The sequence below is a fragment of the Anser brachyrhynchus genome, assembly GCF_964034855.1.
Source record: "Anser brachyrhynchus genome assembly, chromosome: 26".
Taxonomy (NCBI): Eukaryota; Metazoa; Chordata; class Aves; order Anseriformes; family Anatidae; genus Anser; species Anser brachyrhynchus.
Genome location: NC_137719.1, coordinates 3962006 through 3979840, shown reverse-complemented (window position 1 = coordinate 3979840; position 17835 = coordinate 3962006). Strand labels below are relative to the sequence as shown.

Genomic DNA, 17835 nt, shown 5'->3' with positions numbered 1-17835 from the left:
GTTTGGACCTGGAGGCCTCCTGCAAGGCTGGAAAGTATGTGAACTGAAAACACTTGGGTGGTGCTTCAGACCACCTTGAGGCTCACTTGGCTTTCACAGAGCATTGTAAAAGTCCAGAACAATGGTATTTGTGGTTTCAGGACAGCGGGTGCCTTTGGAGACTCAAGGGAATTCTTGTCAGGTATTAAACAATCCCTTTTTATTGAGTCTGTGGTATTCTCAGGCTGATCTAGTGTGTGTTGAGCTGAAAAACAGCTCTGGTTTGACCTGGTAACTTCTCTGTTTTGCAGTAACTTGCAGATTGAATTATTTGGATAGTGGTGATCTTTCAGAGCTGCTTTCCTCTTCGTGCAGCAGATGCAAGGAAGCTCTTTTTTCTCCCCGGTTTCAGGGTGGGAAGATCATAGGGTAGGTCAGCTTAGTTGTATGCAGAAAACATACCCTCAGAGGTCCTAGTAGCAGGTAGGCGAAGACAGCTCCCAGGGGTTATGGAAAAGGCACTAATTGTGCCGCAATTAATTAAATTTCAGTTTCTACATCCACTGATGCTGGAGCTAAGCTAACCCTGCTGGTTAAATACATGGTGCCTAAGTCTAGGCAGCCAATTTGGTGGCAATTTTTGTTTTGCATCTGGCCTGGCTTGTTGTAAGTTTATATTCCTGTCCCTCTGGTTGCAGCTCGACTGCTGGCACGTTCCTGTGCTCTCCCAACCAGATGCCTTCTAGCTGAGGGAAGGCCAAGGGTGCTGGGAGCTGCCTTGGTTTCCAGCATCTTGTGAGCTACAGACACTGCAGCGGTCCATTTATTCTCTGTTTCACCTAGGGGAAGAAGGGGGTTTGCCTATTGGCTTCCTATGCATGTGTTCTGAAAGGAACTGCAGTAATGTCCTTTCTCAAGGTTTAAAAATAGAAAGTAATTAATCAGGGTGATGAGGGTTAATGGTTTCTATCCAGAAACCAAACAGCTTTGCATTTGTTTATGTAGAGAGAACATTCTTCTATCTGCTGTTGTTAGGAGTTGAAGAAAAGAAGAATTTTTCACTGTATTTTTTGAAGCACTTTATTAATAACTATTTTGGGGTTAAAAACAACCCCAAAACTCTTTTTAATGCTTTCATTGGATGAAGTGGTTTCAAGGCACCAGTTCAAGATTCTTTTCAGCTACCAGCCCTTTATTTTTTCTTCTGTAAATTTTCAGTGAACTTTGTATGCATAAAAGGAATTCCAGAAGCAGTTCCAGACTTGGTGAGCAGGAATAAAAACCTCTGCAGTCAGAGCCCGGTGGTTACAGTAATTGTGGTACAGCTAATGCTTCACCAGTTCCATAGTGGATCAATCAAGTTTAAATCAATGTAACGTTTAAAAGTTCTTTCCTAAAGCTTACACTGATTTTAATGTGAATGCTTAAACTCCTTTCATAAAGATGAAACTTTAAAATGATATTTTGTCATTTTAGGTAGTAGGAAGCACTGAGCGATCAGTGCACGTTGCTGTATATCACATCTGTTTTCAGGAGTGCTTTGCTGCTGTTTGCCATCTCTGTTTCTCTGTGCCACCACAGGTGTCTTGGAGTCATGGATATGGGAGACTTTGAATTTCCTACTATAGATGGAGACAGGAAGCCAGTGGTCGGAGGTTTAAATCCATTTCCTTTCTCTTTGGACTATCAAATTCTTACCTTTAGGGATCTGTTGCAAGTGTGAGCTTGTGAAGACTGTATGAGTAGACAGAAATGCATTTAATTGGCATTCTGGTCCTGAGCTTGATAGCCTTCTGCAAATCCAGAAGGTTTGAGACTATGTTAACATCTGTCAGAGGTGGTGTGTGTAATGTTTCTCGTGATTCCTGCAACTTCTGAAAGTTGCTGCTGGTTTTGCATGCTTGTTTGTTGGCCCCGTGCCTTGGTCTGAAAATGGGACGTGAGGAAACTGGTGATAACTTTGGAGAGTGGAGATGTTGAAGCCTTCCAGTGTTGACCCACAAACAACACTGTCCCAGTGAGGCACAGCGATCGTTTACTAAACACAAGCAGTAAAACGTTCAATATGCCACTCCCTGCACAACTTAAATTGTTGTACTGAGCACTGAGTGTGCCTTCTGTGAACTGCTTTTAAATGGGGAAGTTGCTTTGATATCTTAGTTAATTTAAGATCATGCAAAGATTTCTGAAAGTTCAAGGAGCTGGCTTTCCAGGTGGGAGGCACTGTATTTTGGTAAAGCGGTTCTGCTCCCTGTTCGTACTGTTACCCTGGTAAAACACTTCAATTCACCTGTGTGTTCACGGTTATTCCAACTTCACGATAAGTGCCTTTTTGTAAAGGGATTAGAGATTTACTTGTGTTTCAGTTCTGTTTTCTGCAATTTGAACGTCGTCATCTCACTATTGCTTTGCAGACAGGAGCAGCTTCTTTCATGCGGGACAAATGGACTTGGGTTGGTTTCTTCTGTGGATGTTGTTGGGAAAATTACTAGCCTTACATGAAAACCAATGCTAACGAGGTTAAGATTGGCATCGCTCTATCATGTCAGTAGGAGGGAGTCAGGAGGGGTCCAACTTTTGTTTTAGGGAGTTGAGTAGGAAGTTAAAAATAAGGTGTAATGAGTAAATCGAAGTTCAACTCCAAGTTGAACTAGGGCCTCTCTGTTCTATAAAGTGATTTTTTCTTCAAAAAATTGCATGGTTGGAGAGAGAAGGGGAGAAGAAATGCAGTGAATAAGAAATGAAATGGGAATGTAGGGAAGCCCAAGAAATGGAGGGGAAGTATGGCTCATTTAGGACTGTTTGACAAGGATTGTGTTTGGTTATTTTACTTAGGGCGAGCAGCACATGCAGTAAACCTGAGATGGGAAGTGCTACGTGTATTCACTGGGACTAGTGCTGGCTGCATGCGTGCATTGCACTTGTATGCACACGTACATAGGACTGGGACACTCTCAGTGCTCAGATACCTCTGCCAAACAGAACTAGAACGCTCTCCAAATCAACAGGGAGATAACAAGCTTCCTCCTGATGATGGCATGTCTCTTATTTTCAGCATCACAGGGCCTGGAGGGCTGGAAATGAATGTTGGGTGCTAGAGGGTATGTAATGGGATTCTGTGGGACTCCTCTTCCCTGCGTGTAGCTTTCCCAGCCTCACACAAGCCAAGGAGAGCAGCTTGATTGTCTGTTGCTTGAGCTGCAGCTCTGGCTGCTGCCTGCTTGGGCTTTCACTCTGGCAGGGCCAGCTCCAGGGCGAAGCTGGTGTCCTACAAATTTCCCTCCCCTCTGCATTAAGGGGCTTTGTGCATTCCTTGCATGCAGCAGCGGGGCAGACTGGTACTTGGGAGACAACAAGCAACCAGCTGGCTCTTGCCGGCCTTTGCGGCACAGGAGTGAAAAGTCCTGCCACAGACATCCCCTTTCTTCCCTTCTGCCTTGCATATATTTTACCCTGTCCTCATTATTTCTGAGGAAATAATATATTTTTAATGCCCTCTGCTAGCAAAGAGATCTTTTTAAAGGGCTTTGGAATGACTCTTGAGAAGTAAATTGAACCGCCGGAATGCCTTACCCGCGCTGCTCTGCCTTTGTTGCCTGGTCACTTCTGCGAGACGGAATGAATGCGGAGAATCACTCCTGAAAGTGAATGAAGAGAAGGGAAATGAAGTCAATAGCAAAACGGGTCACGGCGACTTTATAGAATGGGGTTCCCTTCCCCCTCTCTGCACACATAAATTAGGGATGGGGCTGGAATGCAGAGGGCATTTCCTTTCATGCTGTCATTTCGCTCTGCTCTTTCCCTGGTGCCTATAGCCGTAGTAGCCTGAATCGGGAGCCCTCTTCTCTGCAAACACACATGTATTGTTGCTCTTCCCTAATCTTATTTAAACATCTTTCCTGTTCACTTTAACACTTCGCTATCTAGCTTCAGAGATTTAATGTACGTTATATTAGGATTCTCGATCTGTGTGATACATTGAAATCATGCAAACAATGGGGTGGTGTTGGGATGACTCGGATGTGCAGAGTGCACTGTGCAGCTTCTTCAAATATTTGAAGCCTTGGAGGAGCTTACTCCAGAGCTATTCTGCTTTTTTCATTTCTGCTAATGACTATTTAGGCATTATGTACTTAATCAGTGAAAAAAACACCAGAAAAAGTCCAGTAACAAGTCTCAAACTTCTGTCATTATCTGTGATTTAAGTGAGGGTGTTTAGAAGTCACTTCTACCTAGTGGTCTGAAATGAAGCAGGAGAGTTTTCCGTAACTCTGGGTTAGAAAGGACCAAGCAATTCGTAAGTTATTTCAGACACCTGAGGTCTGCAAGTTCTGGAGAAATACCCTTGCTCAGTTTTGAGTGTGCTGTCTTTTGTCTTTAGAAATAATCCAGGAAGAAAAGCTCATAATGGTTTTCCATTTCTGTGCTGCTTCCTCAGTTTGAGATGTTTTGAGCTTCCTTGGGTTTTAATGATCCTGAAAGTTAGTTTCTTGAAGTTTACCCATTCCGGATGGGTTCTGAAGTATCCTTGGATGATCAGTTGCTGTTTGATTCGATCAAAGCAGCATCTCCTATACACAAGGCTGGCAAACTGGGGTCATGGCCTCCACATTTGGTCAGTGAATTGTCTTTTTACTCCTCAGGACAGAATTACAACCTGTAAGTAATCTGCTCTGCATTGCAGCTGAGCTTTGTTTCAGTTGCTCCTTTGGAAAATTCCAGAAATGGTATTTTTTGAGGCACTGGGAAGGTGTATAAACAATGAAGGAGCACCAAAATGCTTTTTAATACTACAATTCTTTGTTCAGTCCTTGGAAACATCAGGAGATTGCTCCACTTGTGTAAACATACTGATTTACTTGCTCTCTGCTTAGGCAGCAGATCAACGTGATTCCAAAAACTTGCACAGAAACCTTTTAGGTCTGGTGAAATAAAGACACTCTTTGTTCGCTGCCGTGATTGACTTGCTGCTGTAGAGTAGGTGACATGTTTTGCCTACCAAGCATGTTTTATAAGCAGAGTTTAGAAAAAGTTCATGGTACATTAAAATAGATAGCCTCTTCTGTACTAATAAAATACCTTTTATTCTATTATTGGAAACAAATTTAATACAGAATTGCTTTTCAGGCTCACAATGGGCCTTCTGGAACCTAAGTCATTGGATTAAAGTATTTTTTGCTTGTTTGGATTGATTAAGTTGTTTTGTTGCCTTATTCTGTAGACTTGTCAACGGTGGGAAAACTTCAGGGTAAAAACCAACAAGCTTCTGATGGTTCAGGAAGCCTGCTTGTAATTTTGTCTGATTTTTGTTCAGAATTCCCATACCCTTGCTGAAAAGTGTGTGAAGCCCCTGAAGTGCACGACTGGTTTTCAGTATCTGTCACTGAGTTTCTGCTTTCAAACACTGCTGCTCTTTAAAGTGGGGGGTGGAAAAAGCATTTCAGATGTCAGATGGGTTTAGTATTCAGCAGTCTTCGAGCACTGTAATTTACCTATTTTCATTTAAACTGGTCATCTTTCGTAAGCCCTGTGGTCTGGGGCCTCAGTGTTTTATCCTGCTGGACATGGCTACCTTTCTACACAGGGTCCCGGAGTCATGTTATTTCAGCATTTAAGTACCTTTTACTTCTCAAGAAGCAGATGTTGTGTTATCAAACCCAGACTGTGAGCGGTTTTTCTTTCAGGAGGAAGACCTGGGTGCTTTGGAGGTGTTTCAGCTTTGCAAGGTGTGCATTAGGGGGCTGGAAGCAGAACAAAATGCAAGATTCACGCGCTAGATTCAGGATTCAAGTGCCACTTTGTATACTCTTAGCAGCAAAATGAAATATGTTAATAGAACAACTGTAAAAGAAAGCACTTCCTAAGCAAGAAATAGAGCTTTTTCTGCATTAGTGATGATAATCTTGGTCTTGGTCCCCCTTAAAAACATTTTAAAACAATTGGACTTTCTGGTTTGGTATGAAGGCGAGCTTGGGATCCTGCCTCATGGACATTGTGCAGGATTTTAGTTATATTACTGTTTGTTGGTTTTGTTTTAGTCCATTTTCCAGCCATTTTATCTGTTTGGTATTTACCTACTCATCCTCTACTGGAACTACCTGTGAATTAGTGTGGTACAACACCAGGCTTTTCAGCCCTGTCATTATCTTGTAAGGTGAGTCACCCAAAATAAAAAAATTTGATGTTACAAGAATTGACTAAAAATTCATAACTCGTGATTGCCATTTTTAGAAACTCCTGGGAAGCAAACCAGGCTTGTGTTGGGATGATTCTCTTGCTAGGGTATTACTGGAAGAAATGTCTGCCACCAGTAGGAGCTGCTTGGGAGCTTCTGGCACGGCTCCCTTTCACATGGACTGTGGGCATGTGGCTTTAGCCATCAGCAAGGCTGGAGACAGATGTCTTCCCTGCTCCCCAGCCACTGCCACCAAGTCTCCCCTGTTCTGTCAGAGCTAAACACCTGGCTCTGAGCATTCTTCATTGTGTTCTAGGCAAGTCGGATGTGCCCTGTGTCCGTGTCTACCATGCAAAAGACTACTGCAGTCTTGTGAAGACAAGTGTCTGGACCTTGTGGTAGTTGTGATTTCTGTTGAAGCACTTGCATTAGTGATACATCTTCACATTAATGCATACAAAGCTAGAGCAGGCTGTAAAAATAAAGAACATGCGCAGAAGAAAAAGTAACTTTGGAAGCAGTTGCAAGAGAGCAGGCGGTAGCTGCTGCGTCTAGGGGGAGTTCCAGGAGGCTTTGAGGGCTCCCTGGAAGCAGCCTCTGCCCTCTGGGTGTGTGGTAGGAGGTCAGGGGCCAGGAGCCTCCTCTTGTTTTTCTAGGATGTTCAAGATCACTGGCTCAGTTGCGCTGTGGAGATTTTTCCTGCTTTGGGGGGCTGGAACTGTTCAGTAGTTCTGTGCCTGGTTCATAGCACTTCAGCCAACCTGCTGCACATTTTCCCTTTGTGATGTGCAGGCACAATAGCAAATGGACTTCAGGTTGTGCATGTTTCTCTTTGTCTTCAGATCAATGAGAGCCATTACTTAGGTCTCAGAAGTGTGTGTGGACAGTGGTAACAAAAGTGTCTATGAAGGGATATTTATTGGAACTAAAGGACAACTATATTTAAATCTTCAAGGACAGATTAGGGTAACCTAAAGGTGTCTGCCCCACGTTGATACACAAGTGATAGACTTAATGCAGGTACTGCAAGAACACGGTGGGACCATAGATGGCCATTTGCATTGGGTTTGGTTTTGTCAGGATGATGTCTGTCATGTGTGCCTGATGTTGCCCTGTGGTGAACATCTGGAATCTCAGCAGCTGAAGCGTCACGCTTCATCTTTGGTGTCAAAGGTGTCCTGAGGTGCTGGGGGGAGAAGATCTGCGCACCTGACCTGTCGAGGCGTGGCTGCTGTGTGTTGGTAACTCTGTGCAAGTCTCTTAACAGATGCTGCTGCTCCAACTGTATCCTGTGGGGGCATGGTTATCAGATAAGGTTCGGGTGGTTACTTATCTCTGGCAGCGGTGCTTGAAGAGGAAGGCACTGAAGTGCATTCGGCGGTGAGCAATGCGATGCGTCCCTTTCTCACAGCCACCGGTGGTAGTGACAGCAGAGCACCGTACACGTCTGCTCCCTGCTGTGTTCCTCCCCAGCGCTGTTTGCACACAGAAAGGATCATGTGCAGGCTCCTGGGCAGGGAGAGCAGCCCTCTGTGTTTGCAAGACTCCCACCTAGAGACCGGAGCAAAAAATAGCACGCCTAAAAGGGAGGAGGCAGAGAAGGCAGCACGATCTATACATGCTCTCTGGCTCGTTGCAGCACTGAAGGACTAAAATAACCCTACACGTAACTATCCTGGGAATTATAGTTACCATTTGAAAAGCAAAGGATAACATTGATTTTTATCTGGCAACAAGGGTGTTAATACAGATGAAAACACACAGGCGAATCAGTGCACTGCGGAAGATGAAATGCTTCCCCTGTCAATTCGCAAACACTATTAAATCCGCCCAGTTCACCACCAGTGCCTTGATGTCTGTCTCTTTCTTTGACCAAGGTATGGGAATACAATATCCTTAACGGTGAGTTATTGGATTTAAAATGCATGATTGGTTGCTTTGTTCTCCTGTACTGATTTTGTGTAAAATATGCATCTCGGCGCTGTTGTGGGACTAGTTAAGAAGAAAGCATTTTTCTGGCTACTTTTTCAGCACATTTGGTTTTGTCCTTGGAAGGAGAATAGTCCAAGCTCACAGTGTAGAAGGCACATAAAATTCCATAGGTATATCTTGAATTAAAAAATAATTACTTATTTTTCTGTTGTGGTTGCTGATAAGGAATGTATTTTTTCTAATTGAAAATGAAATTGGTCCAAGTACTTGAAAATATCTTCTGCATAGAGCTGGTCACCAGTGAGTTTTGTCAGCACTGTCTGAGCCTGCCGGGTTTTTTGGAGGCGTGGGGGCGTTGGTGCCTAAAGTTCGGTCATGGATGGAGTTGAGCCTACTGACAAAGCAGGAGTTGCATCAACTTCTGCACATCAGTGATCTCCAAGTTCAGACGAACTTGAAAATTAAAATAAATGCAAAAGGTGAGGATGTCTAGAACTGTTAGAGAAAAGTGGTTAGCTTTCTGTGATATGTGAGAGTTGTATATGATACAGTAAAAAAAAAAAGTACATCAGCAAACTGCAGAAAATGGGATTTTCATCCTTTAAATTAGGACTTCTGGCTGCTGTTGCTACAGATCGTAAGGCTTCAGTCTGAAGGCCTTTGACCTTGCAAAACTTCTTAGTGGCTTTCATCAAAAAGTGCTACGATGAATATATACTTAGATGTGTATATTAGATTTCTAAGGCAAATTTTTCCTCTTGTGCATACCCACATGTAGGTCTGCTGATACAGTGCTGTGTTATCTTCTGTTTTAACACTGGCTCAGCTTGCAGTGTTGTTTCTGAATGCTTTTCAAAATGGTAATTGTGTGTGTACTTCTCACTGTTAAGAGGTGAGGTGTCTTGTTCTTCCTCTAGTAATTAGTTCTTAACTTCCTTAAGGTCTTTCTCTATTAGAGGATTATAGCAGTGGGGAGTGGATACATACAGCATTGTATGGAGTAATCAGAATCAGGCAGTTTGGTTTGCACTTCACTTTCTGCACACTAGATTTGATGAATTTTATGTTAAGGTTATATATACCTTGTCCACCTGTGAAAGGTACACATTGAATGTCACATCCTCATCTACGTGGGGTGCAGTTTCAAGCCTTACAGATGGGAGAGGAATCACTTGTTCGGGGTTCTGTGAACGGATGGATGAAGTAGCAGCTAGCTTCTAGGCGAAAAGCATCCCTATGTGCACTCAAATCCAGGCTTTACCATCAGTGATCTGGATCCTGGTTTCTCTACATACAAGTTTGTATCATATTTATGTTCCTAACGCAGTGTTCTTGAGGAATTTCAGCCTGTGTGTTTCAGCACTGCCATATAATTGTGGTGAGGAAGGTCGATGGAGATAAGATAAACTCATGCTTATCCCTGGGTCTGTGGCAGTCTGTGCTGTATATTAAAAAACACAACTGAGCTCCATGCCAAGATTCTGACTCTGCATCTTTTACCTCTGGGGATGTTGCAGCTGGGGCTGGCCTGCTTGTCGAGGCTGCCTTTGCATTGGGCAGTTCTCAGACGTCTGTGCTGTGTATGTGCTGTGTGCTTGGAGCTGCTGCGTAATGCAGCCAGTAAGGAACAGCTTGCTCATGTCCTCAGAGGCCACCACCCCTGTGTTTAGGACAACCAAGAATGATGTAAGTTTCATTTTGCTACCGAAACATGCAAGATTTGTATTCATTTTACTTCAAAATGCAATAACGCTGTTGCTATCTGTAAGATGCTGTTGTTGATAGCATGGTTAGCAGCGGCTTTCAGTTTGTACAGCATGTGCTGGGCTTTTCTAAGCTCCAAAACACAAAATGAAAAGCCATCCAAGAGGAAAGCTGGACGCTGCTTGTCTACCATAGACTAACATGGAAGTGCGATAGCCTGAATTGTGTATGTACAAAGCGTAGGTACCTGCTTCTGCAGAAACCCAGATTTATGTAGCTCTAATACAGTGCAACTGCAACTTGACATTGGTGTTCACAGAATGGTCTGCCTTCTAATATTTGAAAGTATTGTGGGATGTGTTTGAAAACACGAGTTGTGCTTGAGCTGCAATGTCCTTTATCCTTTTATTTATCTTTTTGCTTCGTAAACAGATCGATTCGGTATTACCTGACTTCTGTCTATGTATATTCACCATTTAATTTTAGCACCTCATGCAGAAATACCTGGTAAAGTAAAGCTTGCTCATCCCAAAAAGGTACTTGGGTTTTTGAGTCAGCCTGTTGAACTTGGAGCCAACTGCAGCTGTTTGTTCCACATCCTTGCGTTCCTTAGATGCTGATGTCTGAACAGCTCCACCCTCGGAGTTTTTCCTTTGTTCTCAAATGTGTGTAGTCCTTAAAAATAAAAAATCTGATGGGTAGTGGTTGTGTCCAGTTCTTCTATGGGAATGCAGAAAATGTAGCAATACCTGTACGCAGAGGCTCACCGACGTTACAGTTTGTACTGAACATCCCTTTCTATCCCTACCCTAGAGCAGTAGTCCTAACAAAAACAGTTGTAAGGAGCGACCAGGTAAAGCCTTTAACATAACTTGCAGAGAACTGAACCTCTGCTGCTGAAGTAGTAATGGGTTTTCAAGTATATAACTTTAACAAGCTACTTCTATATCTTCAAAGGAGCTCCTGCTTGCGTTCTATAACCTGAGTATAGGGGAATTGAAGTGTATGGTTTTATCTATAATGGCAGCTTTCTTGACCATTGAGTATTTACAAGAATAATTAATTTCTGGGTTTTATTTTTGTTCATTTGCAGCGGATATAATTTCTACAGTAGAATTTAACCATTCTGGAGAGTTGTTAGCAACAGGAGACAAAGGAGGTAGAGTCGTCATCTTTCAACAGGAGCAGGAGGTGAGTGATAACTACTTAAAGTACACTTAGTATTTTCCTCTGTTCCCATTTATTTTGTTTTTAAAGGAAAGGTGCATGCTTTTATAACAAACTCCACACAGAGCATATGCTTGCATAATAAGTGATTAAAATAATGAAATGTAAAAGTAAAGGAATTATTGAAAACTTGGTGATGCTGTTAGAAATGACTTCAGTTTTAACACTGTGGCCCTCAGCTGTGGTCCAGGCACCGCTTAAAGTGAGGTGGGGGAGCAAGGGGGAGGGTAGGACACCTGAAGACCTTGGGGAAGCTAAAATTCATCATCTTACAGTGCTCGACTTAGCTGGGATTGTTATTTCAGATCTCACTGTAAGTTGGGGAAATAAGAACCGCTCTTAAATGCGAATGTAGCTGTGACCTTTTCCATTCTGATACCAATCAGGTAAAATAGTTCAAGGTTCTGTCAACATCGATTCCTTACAAGGGTCTAGGATTTTCTGCTAGTTAAAATGTATCACATGAAAGTCTTAGTGCTAGATGGAATTCTTTTAAAACTGTAGGGCTACGTCTCTCATGTTGCTTTTGAACTGGAGCTAGAGTTTTTCTTCATGTCCACAGTAATTTTGCTCATATTTGAAGTTAGCTTTTAAACTGACTAGCTGCTTTATCTTTTATATGGAACAGTATTTGTTGGTAGCACTTAGTGTCTAATTTAAAGTACAGCACTGGAAAACATGGAGGGAAAGTAAGTTCCAGTTTGACTGACTCCTTTTGGTGGAGTCAAAGCTTGTAGACGTTGGTACCTTGACAGATTGTTTTCCCCACAGAAGGTATGTTTGTGGGTGGGTCTGAGTTGCTCTTTCTGAATATAAACCAAGTTTGAATGGCTGCGCTCAATGTACTTTTAAATTTATGCTGTAAATATACTGATTACAGCTTTTTATTCCCCCATGAGATCTGCTCTCTCTGATTGATCCCATCCCTGCATCAGGTACAGAATTCCTCCATCTCTTCTAGAATGTAAGCGTGTACTTGGCTGGCTTTCAGCTGTTTACCCTTACACCCGAGCAGAGAGGTTACCGAAGACCTGAGTTAGAAAAGAACATCCAGTACAATAGTCTTAGGTCTGTTTCTCAGCAAAGGGATACAAAATCCATTGCTTTGTTTTCTTTTGGTCTTCAGAGGATAACAGGTCACTGTCAAGGCGTGTCTCTGGATGGTTTGAATACTGGAAGTTAGTGTATCGTATTATTAAAATAAGCAATCAGTGTTAGTGTTTGCATATGAGTAATAGCTGAGGCTTATTATTAACCCACCTGGCAACCAAAGCAATCTGTTTTTATCAATAGAGATTACTGAATATTTTTCCGCTACTTTTATTTTCATGTGAACAGTGCAAGCTTGAAGCTAGATTTTCTAGTTCTAAGCTTTTTATGCAGTGAGTAGCCTAACTAATACTAAAATTAGAGATAAAAGGACTGCTGAAAACTTAATCCACTTTATCTCTTGGATGTGAAGATGAAATATTAAGAATTGAGTGTTTGATCTTGTTGAAGTCTCTGTTAGTCTTAGAACGTTACAAGATACTGCAATGTCCAAGTGATTTAGGAGCACAGCTTCCAGTTCTGAAAGTAATATAAATGAAGTCACTTAAAGGTTTTATTAAAAATAAACCAAGCCTCTCGCAGTACTGGGAGCTGAAACCTGGCTCTTTTAGGTTATAGTGGTAAGGGTATTTTTTCATTTTATGCTTGTTCTTTTGGTCTTTGTAGAGTTCTAAGACAACTCTTCTGATGCTGAAAGGGTTTCTTCTTCCACCATAAAAGTGGGAAAGCTGAGATGAAGTGTTTGGTTTTAAACCTATAGTTAGAAGTTGACTTGATCAGAATTTATTTACTGAAGGGGGTGGGGGGCATGAAAAGGCACTTCTGCCATCTCACTGCTTGGAGAATTAGTGCTGTTACTTCTTTCCTTGGCGTTTGATGCAATTTCAGATGTACAAACCCCAAGAATTAGAATTCCATGGTTCCCCAGCACAAGTTGCTTTCTGCTGCTGGTGTGCAGCCACTTGGCTTTGCACGCAGATTGCTTTGGTCAGCTGGTGCCACCTAGCGGGGTGTTCGTGGCTCTTAGCCTCTCACTGGGTTTCTTTGGCCACGGCCTGTGATGAACACAGCATGTAGGGGGGTATCCTTACTGTAATCTTCCTGTAGCTCATAATCAGCCACAAACTCTTGGGGCATTAGCTTGCTCGCACCCCTTATGGACCCTTTAACGTAGCTAAAGGCTTAAATGGCTTACTGCATGTACTCAAGTCAGTTGGCTTCAAATATTTGACTTTTTTATGCATAACCCGTGGTTCATGCCCTTCTGATCTGTGAGTCTGCGTGTAGTAAGAAGGCTACCACACTGAGCTGCACGGGATTCGGACAGTTCCATTCCTTGGTGTTGGGGCAGCGAGCAGCAGGGACTGGTTTGCCTGCCACAGCAGGTGGTTGTGCCATGGGTCTGACTGGCTAGGGCAAGTTTTATATGAAAGATGGTCCACGAGACCATTGTTTTTAAGTCTTCTGGTTGGATTTACGTCCTACCTTCTGTTGCGCTGCATTCCTGAGTCATGTACAGACCACAAAAACAGAAGCACTCTGTAAAGTTACACAGGGCTGTGCAGCACCCCCCACCAAAATGCTGCCGCCTCTGGGCTGGAATGTGGCAGCCCTTCTGCGGAGCGAAGCAAGTGGCGTTACGTAGGTGTCAGGCAGGAAATGAATACTGGCTCTAATTGAAACTGAAGGCGGGATTTGCGTAGGCAGCCTGCAATTACCTAAATTGGAATTTAACATAAGGCACTTGGGCCAGCACGTCGTCTTGTTTGGAGTTCTAAGCATGCTGTGTGATGATCTGATGGTCGAAAGTTTGCTTTCCATCCCAAGGATGGACTTGGTGTACGACTGATTATAAATATTCTAGTCCTGTAGAGCTTTAACAGAATATACCAGAAATGTGTTTAAGACTGAATCATTATGGTAAGTATGGAGCCGAAGGAAAGGTCACTGAATCATGACCAGCACTTCCTAAAGCTCAAGAGATTTTCTTTAGAAGCTGCCTATTGAATGCAGCAACCCTGCTGAACTTGTTAGGTCTAACAGAAACTTGGAACAAAGTTCCTTCCGTTCTCTGAGGTGGGAAAGCCAGCATAATTGGATAGGTGTGGTACAATATTCTAGTGCCAAATTATTTCTAAGGCGTTTTTTCCACTTTTCCCTTCCCCTGAAGCTTATTGTAAAATGTGAGGATTCCTGCCAGCCATTAATGGCAGGGTATGAAGCAAGAGACAGTGATGCAGGGAATGTGACAAATGTGGGCTAGCAAGGATCGTATCGAGAAGCATGTCCTAGTGAGGCATTAAGGGATGAAACGAATGGAGGGACAGGAGGTGCACCAGGGAAGGAGTGAAGTCCCTAGTCGAGAACATATCACAGGAAAGGAATCTCATGGTGCAACCTCCTGAAACGGGTAGTACGGGAATCTAGCACAAAATAAAGCCTGAACTCATCTCAGGTACACCGAGTGAGCGTTGCTTCGAAGGCGCTGCAGTATTGCCACCATACCCGTCGGCGGGAACACAAGGTTCCATCCCTGCAGTGGTGTTAGAGCTCAGAAGCCGCTGCCTGAAACAAAGCCTTTAGAAAGAAGAGGAATTGTGCAAGTTTGGAGGTTTTTAGTGTGTCAAACAGGCTAGCTGCTGTTGTGACTTCTCGTGTCAAAGATGTATTCATCAGATGTTAAGGGTTTTTTTCCGTCAGAGTGAGGAAGAAGCAGAAGCTTCTTAAACAGTTCAGAAGTTTGCAGGGAGTGGGGAGATTATAAAGCAGACTAGACTGGCAGAGCTGTGTGTAGAGGTGACAGGTAGGAGTCTTGCGATGAGCTCAGCGAGCTGAGCTTACCACAGAGTAGACTTGTGTTAGGTGTGACTGCTTCTTTCTTGGGGAATATCGTCCTCACAGGTGGGAAAAATAAAGCTTGACTTCTTTTAAACAAATAAACAAACTTACCATTCGTGTTGAGGTCAAACTTTAATTCTGAGCAGCTGAACTTATGAACTAATGTGAAAGGGGAAAGTGAACTTGTAATTCACGTGCTGAAGGGAGTTTCTGAAAACTGTAATAATCAGGAGCTGCTGCAATAAGGAGCTTTTCACTGATGTAGAGTGTAGAAGTTTTAACGTACTCTTATGCTAGCTAGCAGTGTGCCTGCGTATCTCGCTGTGTAAATATCTAGTTCTGGCTTCTGCCAGCAGCCTTGAAAAGCGTTCTCTACATTGCATTCATATCTTGATCATTTAATTCTCTTTTTAGAACAAAACCCAGTCTCACAGTAGGGGAGAATACAATGTTTACAGTACCTTTCAAAGCCATGAACCAGAGTTTGACTACTTGAAAAGTTTAGAAATTGAAGAAAAGATCAACAAAATTAGGTGGTTACCCCAGAAAAATGCTGCTCAGTTTTTATTGTCTACAAATGGTAAGTTTTGACTTCACTGTGAATTTTACACAGTAACGTGTTGTTACATAGCCTAGTTGTTGGGATTTTATCTAATCCTCCTCACTTTCAAAAGGCTGGAAGCAAGTTTGTTTTAAATGCAGATATCTAGGGATATGGTTGCAGAAGAATTATGCTGCTTAACTGTCTTGCCGTTCTATCTTACCTGGGAACAGCAGCCCCGTGACATGGAGTGGTGTATTAGAGATTTCCTACTTGCTTTACAGCAGAGGAGCTTAGCTAATCTGTCATTCGGTACCTTTATGTGTATAACTGTGAGCGAGCTTGCATTAGTCATTCATAACAAGCCAAACTGAAACTTGTTCTAACTTTTTAAGAAAAGAACAAACTGTGGAGGAGGTCTTTTTAATGCTTTTCATAATGTCTTGTTTTCTTTGTGTAATTTTGAGATGAAGCAAAATTTCTATCCAAATGAGGTCCCGATCTCCAAGCAGTATTTTTGTCTTTTTTGGTATGCGTAGGTGGTCTTGTATTATTAGAGCATTCGTGTTAAAGTGCATCAAGTGAAGACTGGTGCCTTTGCTAGAGCTTTGATTTGCAGCTGTGGCTCTTTCTTTGCAGATAAAACAATAAAGTTATGGAAAATCAGTGAAAGGGACAAAAGACCAGAAGGCTATAACTTAAAGGAAGAAGATGGACGGTATAGGGATCCTACTACAGTTACAACACTACGGGTGAGTGAACGAGCCATCACTGGTCTCACGTAAGGCCAGCTGCACGTGCATTTTAGGAAGGTGCATGTCTGCATTTGAGTGTTCTCTTCCAAAGGTATGCAGGCTGGCATGTGGCTCAGTAGTTGCCCCATTGTGTGGTAAACTCCATCTTCTGTGATGCCCCAGGTGTTGAAACCCTAATTTTGTGCCTGCCATTTTGCAGGCACGTTTACTTTGGAGATGATTTTGAGATGTTTTAATGAGCGTATTGTATTAAAGGACCATGAGTGCTGATGCTTCTGCATGGCACTTGCATATACTCAGTACACTTACATCTCAAACTTCTGTTGCTTTATGTCTTGCAGGTGCCAGTATTCAGGCCCATGGACCTCATGGTTGAAGCTAGTCCACGAAGAATATTTGCCAATGCTCACACGTATCACATCAATTCCATCTCCATTAATAGCGACTATGAAACATACTTATCTGCAGATGACTTGCGTATTAATCTGTGGCACCTAGAAATTACAGACAGAAGTTTTAGTATCTTTTTGGCATTGATTTGTATGGTGGGAATGATTCGGTTACAGCAAAGCTATTGTGTTTGTTTTCCCTTTCATGAAAAGTTTCTGTACAGCATGTTTCTCCACTTCCTGGTTTTGGAGCAGTATGAGCAGAGCTTGTTACATGTGTGGTGAAAAACAGGCACTCCTAAAGGAGGAAAAAATGCTTAAGGCTTCAAGTTAAACAAGCAATTTTGGAAGGCAGCGGTATAATAAGCTGTCCTGTGAAAATTTTCTTGACTTGCAGTTTAAAACGAAGAGTCAGACAAGGATCATTCTCTGTTCTTTTTATTTTACATATCAGCCATTTCCACATGTGTACCTCTGAACATTGCAGGCAGTAGGATCATAGGAGTATGTATTCAGCCCCGTTACTGGGAGCAGAGGCTTGATCAGTAAGATCCTAAGCAGAAGTCACACATGCCTGCTTTATAAGGTAGCAGTGTAAGTGGAATTTAAGCAAAACTCTAGCTGACAAAACTTAAGTGACATCTGTACTAGAGAATTACTGCTGGAGTGGAGCAAAATATTAAACAGGCTTTTGTTTTAAAAAAAAAAAAAACTTCAAGCTATGTTACAGCCTTGCTTTCTAGACAAGTTGTGGGACTTGATCTTATTTTTTTATCCAGTTTGTGACTGGCTCCCGTAGCCTTTGGCATCAAATTCCTGTCCCGCTTCCAGATCTCAAGCATTGTGTTCCTTTGTTTTTGTTGGCTTGTTTTAATTCTATTTGGCTATTTCAGATGTATTTTGATGAATTGTTGAATACCTTTAAACTGAAAAATATGTTGTGAAAACTGGAGAAAATTCCTTAACAAAATGGTGTAGATATTGTAGATATTAAGCCTGCCAACATGGAAGAGCTGACAGAGGTGATAACAGCTGCAGAGTTCCACCCAAACAGCTGTAATACATTTGTATACAGCAGCAGTAAAGGAACGATTCGTCTCTGTGATATGAGAGCATCAGCACTCTGTGACAGACATTCAAAATGTAAGTTCTGTTTGTCTTCTGTGGAGTACGATGTCTTGCTGCTAAGTGAAACTGTGCTCTCATGTATACATTAAAATGTTAAACAGGAAGGGGTGTTAAAAT

General features: G+C 42.4%; 1 protein-coding gene across 5 annotated transcripts in view; it reads left to right on the top strand.

The window, feature by feature from the left end:
- The window catches only part of PPP2R2A (protein phosphatase 2 regulatory subunit Balpha), a 43586-nt gene that overhangs the window by 22834 nt on the left and 2917 nt on the right, over positions 1 to 17835 (top strand). For all 5 annotated transcript variants that reach the window (XM_080568557.1, XM_080568559.1, XM_080568560.1 and 2 more), the window contains 5 exons: positions 10884 to 10981; positions 15320 to 15485; positions 16086 to 16198; positions 16543 to 16720; positions 17569 to 17733. In XM_080568557.1, coding sequence (XP_080424683.1) covers positions 10884 to 10981; positions 15320 to 15485; positions 16086 to 16198; positions 16543 to 16720; positions 17569 to 17733 — 720 coding nt within the window. The remainder of the gene's footprint in view (positions 1 to 10883; positions 10982 to 15319; positions 15486 to 16085; positions 16199 to 16542; positions 16721 to 17568; positions 17734 to 17835) is intronic.